The following is a 17,434-nucleotide window of genomic DNA, read 5'->3' as shown; positions in this document are numbered from 1 at the left end:
CCCCTGCTCACTCCAGAACCCCGGGGCCATTCCACCAACTGAGCCACACTATAATAGCTTGTACTGATCTATAGCTGCTCCACGGCCTAATACAGACGAAGCTGGATGAGGAACAAGTTGTATTTCAGTGGACAAAGGGTGTTTATTTTCACACCAGAGGCTCGTAATGCTCTGCAAGTTGACACAGGTTGTGGAACAAAAAAGTAAAACAAAACCAAAAACTGAGAAGTGCTCGATACTCCTCATTAAGGCCAACATGCAGGCTTGGCAACTGGGCTAAAATTCAGATTTAAAGAGATATTCCTGCCAAAATGTCACGAGGAGAACATTTTAAAGGGATTGAGGTCAACAAAGAAAGGGTATGTTAATGAAATGATCAAGACAACAAACAAAAACACAAACTCTCCTTTCTCAGCCAGCATGGAGCGGACATAAAGCGCGTTTAGGGACTCCTGAAGCTTAGTGGGGACGTTCTCCTGAGAATATCCAGCTGTACTTCCAGTTTTTTTCTCTGCTGGCATTTAAAGGTTGCTTAACTAACCTGCTGGCGACTGGAGGCCTGCCCAAAGTGAATATATGGTTGTCTGAGGACTCCAGAGTAGCTTTTATTTGCTTTTCTGATGTGTATTTCCATTACTACAGTGTTCTATATGTATTGTTAGGAAATGTATCTGTAATTTCTAAGTGATTGATTCATGTACACTTAAGTAAACAAAATACATAAACTACTGTCAAAGATAAACCTAGAACAGAAGCTTTGCTTGTCATCACATTTTACTTGTTCTTTGTGTTTTTTAATGATATGCAAAGAAAGTTCTTTGATTTAAAGCCATTTTCTACTTGGAATAGGAAGAGTGCTGTCTGAGTGTGCAGGAACATCCAAGTGTGGGCTGTCAAGGATTGGCCATCTCCAGTGTTCTTAAAAATCAAGTGATATTGGAATCAATGAGGGAACATTTCATTCTTTGCAGAATCCTTTGAGGCATAATGCAGAAAGACTTTTCAGATATTCCTCTGTCACACCTGAAGAGCACTTTGTGTTTGTTTTGGAGCCCGTCTCTGTGTGAAGTGACGTAATGAAGGAGAAAAAAATAATTTACAGGATTTAAAATGATATTCTTTAGTCATAATTCAAATGGACAAGTGGTCTTTTCATACACTGTTGTTCCAACTATTCCCTTTTTTTCTTGCAACTCATTTTAGATGTCATTGTGAAACATTTAACTGCACTTTCTGTTATCTATCTATCTATCTATCTATCTATCTATCTATCTATCTATCTATCTATCTATCTATCTATCTATCTATCTATCTATCTATCTATCTATCTATCTATCTATCTATCTATCTATCTATCTATCTATCTATCTATCTATCTATCTATCTATCGAACTTGCTAGCAAAATAGATAGATAAATAGATAGATAAATAGATAGATAAATAGATAGATAAATAGATAGATAAATAGATAGCTATTTACAGATTGGTTTGTGTGAAAGTGTGTAAAAGATGTTTGTGTGCAAACAGGAGAACAGGATTAAGAAGGATACATTTCTTGACCACTATTTAAGTAAACAATGCCATTTTTATTGAGCATAAAATACTTTGTCTCCAATGTAAAAGACTAGGTGCATTAAATGGCAGAGCAACTGGTTTGGTTAGCTTGGTTTTCATCTACCTTTTAACAATTTGACTGTATACCCTCATCTAATTGTCATATTTTCTATGTATTTATCGCATCAGCATTGTTCATTTCCAGTTTTCACACCATATTTCGTGCTGCTTCGTTTGGTTTGTTACGGCTCTCGAAAAAGAGCAATAAGGTGAGCCTGCATCCTGTCAGCAGGCCAGAACCCGGTCCTTCAGGTCGATCATAAAGAAACACCAACAGCCAGAAAAAAAGGGCTGAAACACATCAGTGGGCCGTTGAACCGATCACAGCTATAGTCACGGTCAAAATTTGCTGACAGGTATTGTCTCAATAAATCCTGGATTTTTTTTCTTGTCTCTTTCTGGTTCTAGAGTCGAGTGTTAGGACACATCTCTTTAACGCGTTGGTCAAATAACCGTTCATGTCGTGATGTTAGCCAGTTTTAATATGGAAAATCAAATTTAAGTTCACGAACTCAACAACGAGCAACATGGATATTGAATATACCCAAAGAGCTGAAAAATGAAATCTCTGAGCTTTGTGTCCATAAACACAATGGCGCATACATATTAATTTAACGACTCTCATAAACTATTTCTCAAACTCTCCCACTTCTTTTGCACTGCTTACATAACAGAGACAGTGAGTCAATAAAGAGCCACTTACATTAAAGCTGAGCAAGATCAAAGAATGTAACAGGATGAGGAGGAAGTTATGTCGGCCAAGACGATCGTTAACCGTGGTGATGATTTAACAAAATCAAGACAAAATGTAGCATTTCATTAGCTTAATGTAAAATAGATCAAACACAACATTACATTCTTAGCATGGAATAATCACAACCCAATATTTGGGGTAGTCTAGAAATAAAACTTAAAAGATGTCTCATCATTATCACATTGTGGTGGATAGCATTTCATTGTTATTTCCTTTCTCCATATTACTTTAAAGTCGTGTTTTTTTTATTATTCATATTCCTGTATCTCACTCTGATTCACTGAGAGCAGAGAGACTAACAGTGTAAAGGAGAAGGAGGGACTGACAGACGGAGTTTGATGTTAGGGCTTTTATAATATGAAACAGACAGACTGTGAGAGACAGGCTCCCTCCCTGGTGTCTGGTTGGTAGTTTCTATGTGAGATCTCGAGCTTTGAATCAACTCGCTCCTTCATGGATCTAAAGATAGTCAAAACTTCTGGAGAGGTCCTGGCAAATAATTTCAAAAAATAAAATATTGAAAGAACAGCTGTTCCCCCTTCCCTCTTAGCCCTCAGTACTCTCTGTTCTCCTTTTGAAGATGCTCTGATCTTACTGTTTTACAATACAGGCTGGTTGGGGTTTCTGGTTATATTTTTTTGTCTATTAATGGTAATAAAAAAAACATATAGTATTAAACATCAGCACCATATATTTTTATTATTATTATTACTATTATTATAATAAAAAATGCAGTGTTTATGATTTGTTACGTATTCAGCTAAGTGATCACATCTTCCCACCTTAGTGTGAAATCCTCTGCAAAGATGAGTCTACAATTATTGTTTTCAATTGTACTATTGAACACTTTCTGAAAATTAAACATTGTAATTCTGCAGGTTGGCATTTTAAAGGCATTTCTAAACATCAAGACAGTTTCATTACTGTATGAAAAGATAAAATGTTTCCATGCACGATGATCTCCTACAAAGATTCAGAGTGCATACAGTAAAAGACATAGTCAAAGCGATGCATGGATGTGACATTGATTTTCAGTTATTTCTTATCAAAATACACATCTTAATTGAGCTGCTTTCATAAAATCATAGCTGCACCAAAGACAAGGTAGAGCAAAGGTCCTAAAATGCATTCAGCTGGCATGTACGCCTCCACAGGTAAAATAAGTTTTGACGCTTCATCCTGCCTCTGCACGTAAAGTAGGGTTTAAATTCTAACTTTGCAAGAGCTGCCTTCTTTTTTTTTTCTTTTTTTTTTTTTTTTTAGCACTTTTTTACCCTTTCAGCTCGTCTTAAAGTGACAGAAAACAGCCTTGAGCACTTGCTGGGAACAGCTCATATACTTAATTTCTGTGACAGAATCGGATTTCTTTTCTTTTCTGTTTTTTTTTTCGCTCACACTTGCATGTACTAAGGAGTGATAAAAAAATACATTCATTTGAAATCTATTCTGTTCAGTTCTCCTGCGTGCTGCGGCTAAAGGGATAGATCCTGACAAAGTCCAGATCCCAACAGAGCTTGTTAGGTTATGAGATACACTCCTGCGCAGCCGCTTCCCCCTTCCTGCATCTCTCCCAGAGGAAACTGTGTGACTGTCGACATGGAGCCAGATGGAAGTAAAGCTATGAAACAACACTAGAGGCAGTAAAACTGTGGAGGTCCATTGTTAATTCTGGTGGGAGCTATTGCTCACCGCTGTCTTTTAAGTGAACCATTAACACTGCTGCACAAATAATAGCGGCAAAGGAAGTGATGAAAAAAATGGAGGTAATCCTGAGCGGACATCAAAACTGAAAGAAATAAAATCAAAAAATAAACGAGTGTCCAAGAGGCCTTGTGAAAGTATCCATACTCCGCTTTTTGCTTCATGAAATACAATGCACTTTAGTTTGTTGAAGTTTAATAGTCTAAAACTGGGCGCAGGTGGGCAGTGGAAGAACAGTTTTCAAAATTCTTAGCAAATACATGTAAAGTGTTGCATGGGTTCAGGTTCTTTTTAACCTTAAATTTGTATATAAACTTTAATTTCAATGGAACATTTAACATTGGAACAGGAAGACATTCTTTCTTTATTCATTTTTCTATCAAAATGAATAAAGAAACCAAAAACAGCGAATAAAATGCATCCCAAAGTTTCTGAAAATAAAATGTCCCTTAAAAATGAGTCAGTCTGAAGCATTTTGTCATCCAGACTTTGAAATAGCTCGAGAACAATCATGCAAATGGAAATGATCAAGCTTGTTTTAATTTGTAATGCAATTAATTGAGCTATTGCTTATTACGACAGGCCTAGACACAGACAACCTACCAATACATGGCAACTAACAACTAAATTCACAGGCTGGGCAAAAAAAGAGAGTATTGATCAGAAGCAAACAAAAGGCCCAGGGCAAGTCTGAAAAAAACAGAACATTTCAGGTGAGGGAATCTGTAGACAATAAAGCTATCGGTTGTGCACGCCATAAAAGTGCTTTTCACGCAAGGGTGGCAAGAATAAAGCCTTATAGTTGAGAGGTAGCCACAATAAGCCGACTTCACAATTTGCCACGAGCCATGTAGGAAGCACAGTAAACGTGTGGAAGAAAGTGCTTTCCTCAGACAAAACTGAGGCTGAACATTTTTAGTAAAGCTACAAATCCAAACAAGAAGGATCTGTTGGCTGGCATAAAAACTGGACAGTCTATCTCCATGGTGAAACATGGTGGTGGCTGCATCATACTGTGAGAACAGAAGGATCAGATTTGAGTTTGACGTTTCAGCAGGAAAACAACCTTAATCTCCTAAAACACAAACTCGTATTTCCCCTTTGATTTGACATTTGGGCTGACTGGGATTTTTTATTGCAAAAACAACTAATTATCTTGTTACATTATGTAGTTTCTGAGAGAAATTGTGCTCTTCAAAGCATCATCATGGGCTGCCTGCAAATACAAGCAATTCTCAGATTTCTATTTGAATAAACATTGAAGGTGCAGAATCTTTCCTCCTCTTCACAGTTGTGTGCTACTTTCTGTCACATAAAATCACAAGAAAATACATTAGTTGTGATATGTGAAAATGTGGGAAAGTTCAAGTCGCATGAATACCTTTGAAACCTTTGACTGCATTTAGTATTCTTTTCATGTAAGCATACCAAAGGACCAAACAACAAACTATTGTCAAACTGGATTTTCTCAAAAAGGAACTTCACCGTGCCTTATCTAACGTATCACATGGAAAGACACAATTACAGCTCCAGTGCATTGTTGGAAAATGTTCATGCTTTTTTTTAGTTAGATGTATAAACATGAGAGGATTCTTGCACCCATCGCTCTCCCTCTTTGGGATGATGCAACAAAAAACAGTCCAAGGACTCCAAGAGGAACCATTTTCCTTATGATTTTAATGGATTCACTTGAAGTTAAAAACAACAACAACAACAACAGCAGCAGCAGCAGCAACAGTGTTTCAGCAAGTTGCATCACTTACAGGAATCATATGGCGTTCAAAGTCTAAACTAAACTAAACAAGTTGGCTGCAACGTCACTTTAGTTTAGATGAATTGTGACATGAGGTGTGTTGGGAAAACTATTTTGTGAGCAGAATCGTCGTGAGGCCACATTGGAAAAGGTTAACAACTGAAAATGCCATCATCATACAATTACAAAGGCGTGACTTTGCATGAATGCCAGTTCGTTACAATGTTATTCCCAACTTTTGTTCTGGATGCCAAAATCTGTTCTCAGATTGGTTTTAGAGGAAAATAACACAAAAAAAGGTGAAAAAAAATTTCCACACAATTTCTTCCTAACCTCAAACAAAGCCCTGGGCTCATTCTTGGTCTTCTCCATACATTATTCATCAGTTTGGGTGCAAGGTAGAAACAGAAGAAAGCAGTAAAAATCAACACTCAAAGAGTCCTAATCTAAAATCCAAATAAAAAATCTGCTGAAAAATTACAAAGCCCTTCTGGCTTCTTCTTCTTCTTCATTTTTTTTTATTTCAACCTGGAATTTGCATTCATTCAGTTAGCGGATGCTTTTATCTAAAGTGACTTGCAAGGAACTACATTCAAGCCTCAGCACACCAAGTGCTGCTGGCATACACATTATGCACTATTTGAAAAGAGACAGTGCAAGTGGAACAGGTACAGAAGTGCAAATGGAGAACAGGTTAGGTGGGCTTGAAAGTGCAGGCGAAGATTGAGATGGCCATAGAGGACAATATTTATCAAAGTAATTCAGTGGTTGGGCATGAAAGTGGATTATGCTGCATATGTCTGAGTGGGGTGCAGACACCACTGTTGGTCTATGGGCATGGGTTGTTTACGTCAGAGTGGGTCTGCTGGGTGATTCATGTCCCTTATTAGTAGATTTAACATCAGACATGTAGGCATATTGTGAACCACTTACAGTGGTTTCACCGTGAATGCTGAGAGAACTGCTGGAAGAGGACGTGAGCGGCAGAGACCAACCTGCAGCACACAGTGGCGCTTCTAAATGCTCAGCAAATTAATTTAACCCTGCAAGCTCTTGGCTACTTTTCTCTCTTACATTCCCCACAAATGAAACGCCAAATAAAGGACAGTGTCGGGCTTTTTTCATTTTTGGACTGTTGAGACTATGCATCAACCAGCCAATTCCTACATGGCTTCCTTTGACACACACATCATGTGTTCATTAAGGCTGAAATACCTGTCACGATGTCGGTGTGCTCTTGGGACATGTGCTGGCTCTGGTGAACCCATTCACCGTTGCACTTGAAGAAGATTTGGAGCGCGGGCCGGGCCTGACACCGGAGCTTGATGGGGTTGCTCTTGATGATGTAGGCGTCAACGGGCTCCTCCAAGAACCGCGGCAGGGTCCCAGACTGGCCATGTTGCAAGGCTTCACCTCTGGGACCTGAAGGGAGGAAAAAAAATGGAAAGAAGAGAAGAGTGAAATGGATTCCATAAACAAAACGCATTTGATGTCGTACGTGTTTATTTCTGGCAGTAAAACAATTGGTTTCTTTCTTGATTGGTTTGAAAGTCAGGACTCTGTGTGTCCCACAAAACTCACACGTCCATATCCCTAAACGAAGCACACAGTTTCTGACATGTCATCAATACAAATGACTCCTAAAGTTTTGACAAAACAAAGACCAATGCCTTGGTTTATCCACTGACGCACAGACGCTTCGAAACTGAAAATGGTCATTTGTAGATTTTTCTAAACCTCTCTGCTGCAGCAGTAAGTGCTCCTTTCACTAAAAGTAAGGACTCAAGTCTTTCCCCATTGACAAATGGTGCCAAGACAAAATCTCCACCAAAATTCACACCATTAGTAACTTCCAAACAAAGACTCGTTCATCATATTCTCAGACAGAGGGCGGATTCACTCCAGCCCCGTTCAATCCACTCTAATCACATTCTGGGTCATTTGCCTAGAAAGTCTGGCACATTTGGGGAGGTGTGAATGTGTCATCGCACGCTGATGCAGACCAAAATAAGCAAACGCCGGTCTGCCTAAGAATCTCGGTCCCGGTTTGGTTGAAGTGAACTCTAGTGTGGTTCAAATACATATGTGAAAGCCAAGCAGACTAGAGACCTCTAGAGGGAAGCAGATTGTAGCGCAATGCATTCTGGTTGAATATAACCAAAACAAGCTTGTGAGTTTATCGTTAGCTGGAAAAATGGTCTTTCACCAACAACAAAAGAGAAAACCTACAACCACTAAAATCTGACTCTGCTCTATTTTTGTTTACATTTCATAAAGAAAAAAGTTGCACTCATTGCTTCGTCAGAGATTTTTCTGTCGTTTATTTCAGCGGTTCTTGGTGCAGCTCCACCACATGTGAGGGAGGAACAGGTCTTTCAAGGCTTTGGATCATTTGACACAAAGCAGCGTGAAAGAGAACAGCAGCAACACCAGCTGAAAACGTAACAAATGTTGCAATTTTTGTCCCCAATCGAACCGTCTCTACTGGACTATCAGGTGTGAAAACACCCAGAGAGGCATGATTGATAGAGTCCACTGGTGCCAGGCTTCACTTAATTGCATCTGAGGTTTGACTTTGCACTTGGTGGTGTAAGGTATGATGCACCTCCTTGGCAATTTTTCTTTTTTTTTCTTTTTTATCAAACTCTTTACCTGTTGCTCTCGCTGTAATCTGAAAAGACTGAAGCTATTGACTTTGCACACAGTTGGTGATTCAGCATTGGCTTTTCCCATTACGCAATGACGGCGCAGGGAAGTCAAGGGAATTTGTAGTTGCAAGAACATTTCACAAAGGAGTTCATTCCACAGGTCCATGCCTTAAGTTACAGATCCCCTTAGCTTAGTGTGACTTTTCTGTTCATTAGAGTTTATAGAAGCATTTTACATCACGCAGCGCCTCTGGCCATGAATGTGATTGCAACAAATAAATTCAATGATTTGGATGGGCGTCTCAATACATATGGTGTGTGACTTGCATATGAAGCATAAACGTATTACACTTGAAATGTAACATCCTCTCGAATACTGCATCAAAGTAGTCCTTTGAAACCGCAGCAGTGGGCATATCACTAAGAGGACGACTGTGATTTTTTTTATATCGTGCAGCTCTATGATTGCAGTGACGAACATGTTCCCATTTAACACGAAGGTTGATCTGCATCACTAAAAACAGTTGCTTCAGTGGAGGAACTCGCAGACGAGGTGCTGGCAGCACATTAGCAGTCATTACTCCCTCCTTCCTCTGCCGGTCTGAGGGCTGTTTCAGTCGGCGCACGTTTCTGCTGCTTCTGAGTCCCACAACTGTAATTATACTCTGACTAATCCGCTAGTTTGGTGGAACATCTTTCATGCAAGTGTGAAGAGTTTATTGAGGCAAACCATCCCATACACTCTCACCTCCCCACTGCACACTCCATGTTTCCCCACAGTGGTGGTTGTACTGCTGAAAAGCCCATCAGGATTAGGGAACCCAGTCTCTCATTTTCTTCTCTCTCTCCCCCCCCCACCCCTCTCCAGCTAATCCCATCCTCCTACCTTTCCTCACTGGATGTCTCCTGATGGAGGGAAATGGATAAAAGACTCTCTGTGATTCCCCGGCTGTGAAAATCACAGAACTTGCTCGCTGTTCGACTCCCCCCTCTGTGGGACGCGTTCGCATTCTCTGCCGCGTTCGTGGAACGGGAGCTGAACAAAGAGACATGCTTTTAATTTCAAAATGTCTAGCCCCAGGCAAGCTTTTCTTGTATGGAGTGCTCCTCTTTGTTTTGCACGGGCAGAACTGACAAGGTGTGTTTGTGTTTGGATGGATGCAAAACACAGACATGACTTTGCATTCAGGCAACGATAGATGAGAACGGGAACACCTAAATACAACGGCTGTCAATCCCAGTTAAAGCCATTCGCAATCATGACATCAGATAAATGGATCGGGTCCCATGTTATTTTGGCCTACCAACAGCAAAGCTCAACACCGGTGAGACAACTAATACCGATATCAACGTCAGAGATGATTTCAGATGTTGCTGCTGTTAGCAGTCTGTTCACTGCTCTGGTTTTTCTATTCCATTTAGCCGCTGGGATGTTTCGCGGCAGACAGATTAAGAGAGACACATGAAAGGAAACCGGTGCCATTTAACCCCAGGCTGGTGTCGACACGTGAGGCTTACAAACACTTAACTGTCCCTGGAAAGTGCATAACATTGTCTCCGGTCATGAAATTGATGAATATAAATCACAAACAGCAGAGCGGAGTAGCGGCGGCGATATTTCTGTTGCAGCGTACTATTTTAAACCACACTGGGATAAGGCTGTGCAGAGCAGGTTGGTGAAGAAGTGTGATGCCGCTTGACATGCTCACCACATCCTCTCATTTACATCCTGGGGTTGGTGCAGGGCGGTTATTGGTTCATCTTACCACAATATGTTTCCCCGCCGCCATTCAGGAGACCGCTGAGGCCTGTGCTTCACAGTTTTCAGAATGATCTACAACCAATGCTTCCGTCTGGCAATAACACATAAGGGGCACAGATACATTTAGCCAACTCAGAGAGAAAACAACATATCACTGCCAAAGGGCTGAATGATGGCTCTATTTTCTTTCTCTTTCTCTGCCTCTGTGTCTGCCTTGCACATAAAGGCTTCTGCAGGAAATACACGCTAGTCATGAAGCAACTTGTCAAGGAAGCAGGAGTGTTTTTTGTTAGACGGAGCAAACACTCGACCTCATTACACGCTAAATTAAAAAGTCGGGGAAACTCGACGACAAAAACATATTTCATTAAAGGGGGATACAGGCACAGAGTGCCATTTTATACCACAACCAAATTACTATATTTCCTTTGGTTGTAACGTAAGAGCTATATGTCGAAACAACATCAAAGAAATGTGACTTCAAATTGTAGCTGTGTCTGATGCCTTGAAATTGGCCTGTCTCTTTAAGAAGCTCCTATTGTTTCAGACACTCTGCGTTCTGCACAACTCAACAATGCCTCTCCATGCGGTCTACAGGTATTGTTAGGAAGATTGTAGATTTTATGATAAGGTCAGCAGATCTGCAATTTTACTAGGTGTTTGGTAATTACTGCTGCTGCTAGTCTAGAGGAGCTATTTTAGTTAAATAGGTGGCGCTTTGCATGAGCAAGCGTTAATGACGTTCTAACATGATATAAAGTTAAAAAAAATTATAAGTTGAAAATAGGTTTTAGGTCACCAACTTATATTCAAAGCTTTGAGCATCTATTGAATTTTGAACACTGAAATATAAAGATATAGTCGTCAACTTAAGTTGACTGACTTGGCAAAGAGGATGTTCATGATAATAATAGATAAAAGAAAGAATAAATTAAGGAATGTTGATGGTAATAATCAGCGTAGAGAACTGGAGGAGCTCTGAGGCAAACAGAGCTCAGGTGAGGTCAATTGTCAATAGGATTAATATTCGTGAGACACTCAACAAATCTGTCATTTATGGGAGAATGGCGTAAAAATGTCGCTGCTGAAAGGAAACCATGAGAAACCCAAATCAAACTGGCAGGTTTTGACGGGTTGTTACTGCTATGTTAAAAAATTGAGCAATTCAACAAATACAAGGCAGAAATGTTGGTTTCTCGATGTGTTAACCGGGAAGACCTGCAGCTGTGACTACGCAGGGGTTTGCTACTACCACAAAAAAGAAATTCAGAGGAAAACTATATTATTTTTGTTGAAATATGACAGAATTTTGAATGTGTAAGCTAGTTTTTCAGTGCACTGTGGTAGCAGTTCCAAGAAAAATACCTTTCTTTGTATTAGAAATCAACTCTTCAGCCTTATGTGCTGTTTCTAATATCTGATTAAGTTTTATATGTCATCACATATATTGCGTGGATCTTGTGCTGCAGACAGAACCGTTTACGACTCGCAGTATTTTTGTCTTGAAAATCTGCAGAATGTGATTGGAATCATTTCCTGTAATAATTTTCAGCATTTTGCTTCATTACCTTTATAAATCTTTCACCGTTAAACGTCTCTTCACACATTCACGCCGTATCTACGAGGTGTGCAGTTACCGACCCGTTCTGAATGACGGAACCACCAAGATTGCCCCTCGTCTTCTTTAGCCTGAAGGACGAATTGTCAATGAATTATAAAGTAAGTGTTAAATTTTGAATTTTCTCTCTGTCTTTCTCCTGCAGTACATAATGGCCGGAGTAGGTCTGAAATGCAGAGAGGATACTTGATCGATCAACCGAGAACAGGAACAAAAACAACAAACATTTCTCGACATGTACAACTCATGTCAGGTTTGTGCTTCCTTAGACAGAAAGTGAACTGTGCTGCAACAAGGTCAGCCTGTTCCAGAAAGTGTGCAATCAGACAGTATGGCATTAATCCCACACATTATGAAGTGCTATTTGGCAATACAATAGTGACAGATGAATAATTTTAACCAATGCAATAACATAAAAACAGAAATTTTGATGTTTCTGTGAACAACATTTCAGTTGGTAAACAACAGAAGACAGAATTTATTGTAGATCATTAAACTGAAAACCAATTAATGAAGCACTGAAAATGCAAAATTAGGACAAAAAAGTGTGCAGAAAATCAGAACAGAGTTACATGGTGAAGTACATTTCTCTTTTGTACCAGATCTCGAAATATCTTAAAAAAAAAAAACGCATCCCAGAAACAGAAACAATTCAAAGCAACTCAATCCTATGGTAGACAGTACTTTACATATTATGCATGTGAAACCAATACTAATAGTTTTAGTAAATTCCCAAGGGGTGTGATTCGCAGAAAACGTCAATGAAAACCACTGATAGCTGTTGTCTTACATCTTAGAGTGTCTTTCGAACAAGTTGGAAAGAGGAACAAAGACTTCAATCATCTGGCGTTTCATCCACAGCTTGAAAATCAGCAGCTGATCTTGGCTCCGCTGACGGGATTCGGTTTGCACCAGAGATCAAAGCGGAGCAGAACAACTCGCGCTATAGTTGGGTAAACCATCTAAAGGTTCAGGAAGTTAACTACATGTGTCAAAAAGAATCCAAAGTAATCTGTGTCAAACATTTGCCAAGTGTTGAGATCTGAAAATCGAATAGTGTCTCATTGAGGAACTTGGACTCACAACTAAATATCTCAGTCCAATCCCGGAAGCCCTGAAGGTTGAGATTCTGCGGCAGACAAAGTTTAGAGATATTTACGCTCATGTCATTATAAGGTCAACATTCAAACCAGATCTGCTGACACAGATCCCTTCCAAGAGAATTTATGAGGATGGAAAAATGTTCACGTTTGCTTTTGAACCGACAGTAACCGATGAATTACACTTTAGTTCTGTGTTTTGCAGTTGTACTCTCTGAGTGTCAGCAATTTATTTGCCTCTTCGCAGTACATTATTGTAATTAATCCGATATGAAGAGGAGAGAGGACAAATTCAAAATGAAAGATTTGCAAATGGTAAAGACTAATTATGCCGTCGATATTCCTTCCTGCATTACTTCCGCTGCATGTTAAACTCGTGTCAAGAAGAACCAGAGGCGTCGTGACTTGTTCCTACATCTGTTCACACAGCAGGCAGACAAAGGTGGAAATGATAAGTTTTCCTAATTGAAGTCATGTAGGTATCAAGCAATGCAAGTGTAAATATCCAGATTAGAAAATGAGATCATTTGTTCCCCTTGCTGTATTTCAGCAGCTTCTGCAAAGTTGAAACTTTTTTTATTTTTGGCATCAAGTCAGGCTTTTCCAAATCGTTTTTGGTTTTATGTCACACCTATAGTAATGGTTCCACACCAACGTGAAATGCTGGGTTTCTTTTCGCTTCTTTAAAAATGCTAATTCGCTACGGATTTCTATAGAAACGGAATCTTATTTTGTCTACTGACAAATTCACCTTCAATGCAAGAATAAAAAAAATAATAACCTGTTTTACCTAAATAAATTATATGCCAAATTAAAATGCTCTAATTTGTTACGGCATGAAAACACAACAGAATGATTTTTTTTAGGTTTTATTTTTAAGTTATGGCTTTATCAATACATTTAATAAAAGTTAAAACATAAAGACATATTTTCTTTGTATATATATGTGTGTATGTCATAGATTTCTCCACAGTGAACAGTTTTAGTTGTGCCTAACAAAAAGTAAATGCTTTTTATTCTGATGCAATGTTTATTGCTTGTTTCATATTCTTTACTGAAATGCGTTTTTATGGTGCAAAGCATTTTGAAATGTGCTACAACAATAAACTTGTCTTGACTTGCATGAGAGCAGCTTTTGGTTGTGGATGATGAATGTTTCTTAGCTCCTATGACTTTGCACTAATTTAGACGAACTGAAAGTATGTGAGCAAAAAAAAGAAGTTTTTGTAAATGTATTTGTGCATCCCTTTGCTCTCAGGGTGGTGATTCCCCTCAGTTTTTATTAGCTTAATATATGCCAAGATTTTATGGCATGAAGAGTAATGAGAGGGAAATTTGTCAACAGCAAAAAAACAATACATTTTCACTTTTTCCTGGGTCACTCCCCTGTGTGATTATTTCCACACCATATAATGAAAATTATACTTGTTTTTTAATACTTTATATAACTATGTTGTTGTTGTTGTTGTATCAACCTTCCAGGCCTCTCAGATCTTCTGGTTCTGGTTCTGTTTTGCATCCCCAGAACCAGAACCAAACATGGAGAAGCAGCTTTCAGCATCTATCCACTACAAATCTGAAACAAACATTCAGATTTAAACACAGAGTTCCTTAAAATCTAGACTAAAATCCCACCTGTTGGAGTTGCTTTTGAGACATAACAAATGAAACACCGACCAGCATTTTTATATGTCACAATGGCACTTAGCAAAATGTGATCTTTAATGGTTTTCTCAGTTGTTCACTATGTGGTTTCTTCAATGACTGTATTTTTGTGTTTTTATGATGCAAAGCACTTTGAACTGCTTTGGTGCTGAAATGTGCTGTACAAATAAACTTGATTGATTTATATATAGTACAAAAGCAGGGAGCCCTCACTTATCCCAACAACCATACAGCAGTATTATGTATCATGGCTTCGACATGGATTAAACAAATCATTTAATAACTTGCTGAGCTTCCCAATTAAGAATCAGCACCAAAATCATTATCATTATTATATTTTTTAACCATAGTAACTTTTGCCTACCAGGTTTAAGAAACAATTTCCTGTTGAAAGAGAGACCTATTTGCAGATCTGATAATCATTATGGTCGCCTTGTTGTAAACAGTGACTTTCATAAAGTGTGTCTGTGTAAATACATGAATAAATACAGCTTGGCAATGGTCAACACTGCATTAATTATATACAGGCGGATGGGGTGGGCGCCTCATAGGCAGAATCGACACTAATTCGTGCAGCAGATGGATGGGCCAGTCTGAGGAGCAGAGGTGAAGCTAACAGAGGAGGTGGAGGTGGCAGGAGATTGCCGAAGCAGATGACAGGTGGGTGTTGAGGATAGTGAGACGCACTGGGGGAGCATCTGTTCAGATCATACGTGTCCGTGGCAAGAAGGTGGAGAGAAAAAAAATGCATTAATTCAGAAGATCTTCAAACATGCTGAACGTAAAATGCAACTGCAGCCACATCATAAGGGAAGTACTTTAAAAGACATTCAAAAAAAGTAGCGAAAAACTGAATACTCCACGTTTTAACAGACTCTATTCTGACTATGTGGGTCATGTTTAGTGTTTGTCACCCAAGCACATCAGGCTCTTCCCACCCAACAACCAGATGGTGTTTGCATCTCCTGGATGTACACAAACGCTCTCCGACGAATGAGGTGTGGGTGAAACGTCTGCACAGATCCATTTCCTGCTTGTTGTTGAGCAAAGCTCCACTGAAACTTAAGACAAAAAGAAACACCTTAAAATCTAAACCTCCACTCCAACATACGATGTCTGTTCTGCAGGAGCGAATGTCCGCTGTGACTCCCAGTCCCTTTAACAACAACAACAACAACAAAAAAAAAACTGCCTGGTCTCAACAGAAAGAGATGCAAGAGCGGTTTGTTCAAATATTGATGCGAAACCTCTCATCTGTCATCCCAGGAACCAAGACACACACACACGCACACACAGCAGCACATTTGACGCTTGTGCTGATTGCATGTGTGCCACGATTCGAGCATTCCCAAGCAGAGACAGTTTTCCCGAAACACATGCCAGATGTCCAATCAAAACAAAAATAAACAAATGTTGACTCTGCCCTGATTCTCTGTTTCCCGTTTATGCAACTTCTTCCCCCCCTTGTGTTCATCCATGAAACCATTTCTTTTTCTAAGTAAAACATTATCAATAATACCAAAGTTAGACTCCATTTCACGGATCCTCTAAGCTTATATTCTTGGTAAGTCTGGAGGAGCGAACGAGTGCCACACTTTTTTGTAGAAAACTTGTTGCAACTCCAAAAGACAAACGCATGACACATGGAGCGGTTTAGATCAAAGCCTTTCCATAGGCTGGTCAAAATGATTTTCTTTGTAATTCTTTAATCACTGTAAATAAAATCAGACAGCAAGGGTTAGACCTGAAGTTAAACAGAGATATCAGAGATCTAATTGTTTATAAGCCTTGTGATGGGCCTCTATCCTTTAGCCTTCAAATTCTAAATATTCATGCAATTTAGGCGACTCCTGGCAGCACCCTGAGCCATGGAAATTGAAGCCAAGGATGCAAATAATAATGATAAAAAAAAGTGATTCAATGGCATTGATTGCAGCAATTTTTGCTTTTTGGTCTTTAATGATTTTTCAGAACCTGCCAATTTTTCAGAACCTGCCAATTTGCAGATGGCCACGACAATAATTTGTTAAAAAAAAAAAAAAAAAACGAAGCTAAAAAAACTCCAGTCTGTGAATCTCTGTTGACCTTCTGATGCAGTCCATGAGAATTCACTGTGCCTAAAATGGGGTCATTTTAAAGACCCCATCATATAATAGGGCCCTTAAAATGTCTCCTTTGTTGCTTCCTGTGGCTGGAGGAGCTTTGTTGCAAAAAAAAAAAAAAAAAGGGGGGGAAAAAAGTTGGGGGTTAATTTGTGAAAAAAAAAAAAAAAGCAGCAATAATTGCGTCTGTTTTGACCAGAATGTATCCAGAGATCCAGATTTAATTAGTCCATATGCTAACATTGTATAATTGGATTCACAAACTTAGCTGTTTTTTTTTTCTAATAAAAAATATTGTGACCTGGTTTGCTTCGTGTTGTCATGACGCCATACAAAATCCCTCTATGAATTCATATTCTGCTTCTCTAAAAAGCAGCAGCAAAAACATGTCTGTTTCCAAAAAAAACAAAAAACATGCTACTGTCTTTTGTTTTGTTGTCTGCCGCTGTGTGGATATGCTATCACACACACACACACACACGCACACAACCTTAGTGTGTGTGTGTGTGTGTGTACAGCATACAAACACCCAGGTGGTATATGTGTCTTCATCTGTGTTGTGACAGCCTGCCAGCCTGGTTTTGGCAGCTGAGAGATAGTGCTTCCCTCAGCTCTCCCGATAATCAAAGAGTAAACATGCTGAAGCAAAAGTGGGTTACCTGGATGTCAAACTGACAAAAAAAAGCCCTCTATAATATCAACCACCCTTCTATAGGA

The 17,434-nt window shown here is 39.2% G+C and overlaps 1 protein-coding gene across 2 annotated transcripts in view; it reads right to left on the bottom strand.

The window, feature by feature from the left end:
• Nucleotides 1-17,434, bottom strand: part of LOC129374258 (netrin receptor UNC5D-like) — a 195,475-nt gene that overhangs the window by 82,070 nt on the left and 95,971 nt on the right. For both annotated transcript variants that reach the window (XM_055052582.1, XM_055052583.1), the window contains exon 2: nucleotides 7,038-7,244. In XM_055052582.1, coding sequence (XP_054908557.1) covers nucleotides 7,038-7,244 — 207 coding nt within the window. The remainder of the gene's footprint in view (nucleotides 1-7,037; nucleotides 7,245-17,434) is intronic.

This window comes from Poeciliopsis prolifica, unplaced genomic scaffold (assembly GCF_027474105.1).
Source record: "Poeciliopsis prolifica strain line A6 unplaced genomic scaffold, Auburn_PproV2 SCAFFOLD035, whole genome shotgun sequence".
NCBI classification, from domain to species: Eukaryota; Metazoa; Chordata; class Actinopteri; order Cyprinodontiformes; family Poeciliidae; genus Poeciliopsis; species Poeciliopsis prolifica.
This window is presented reverse-complemented; position numbering and strand designations above follow the sequence as displayed.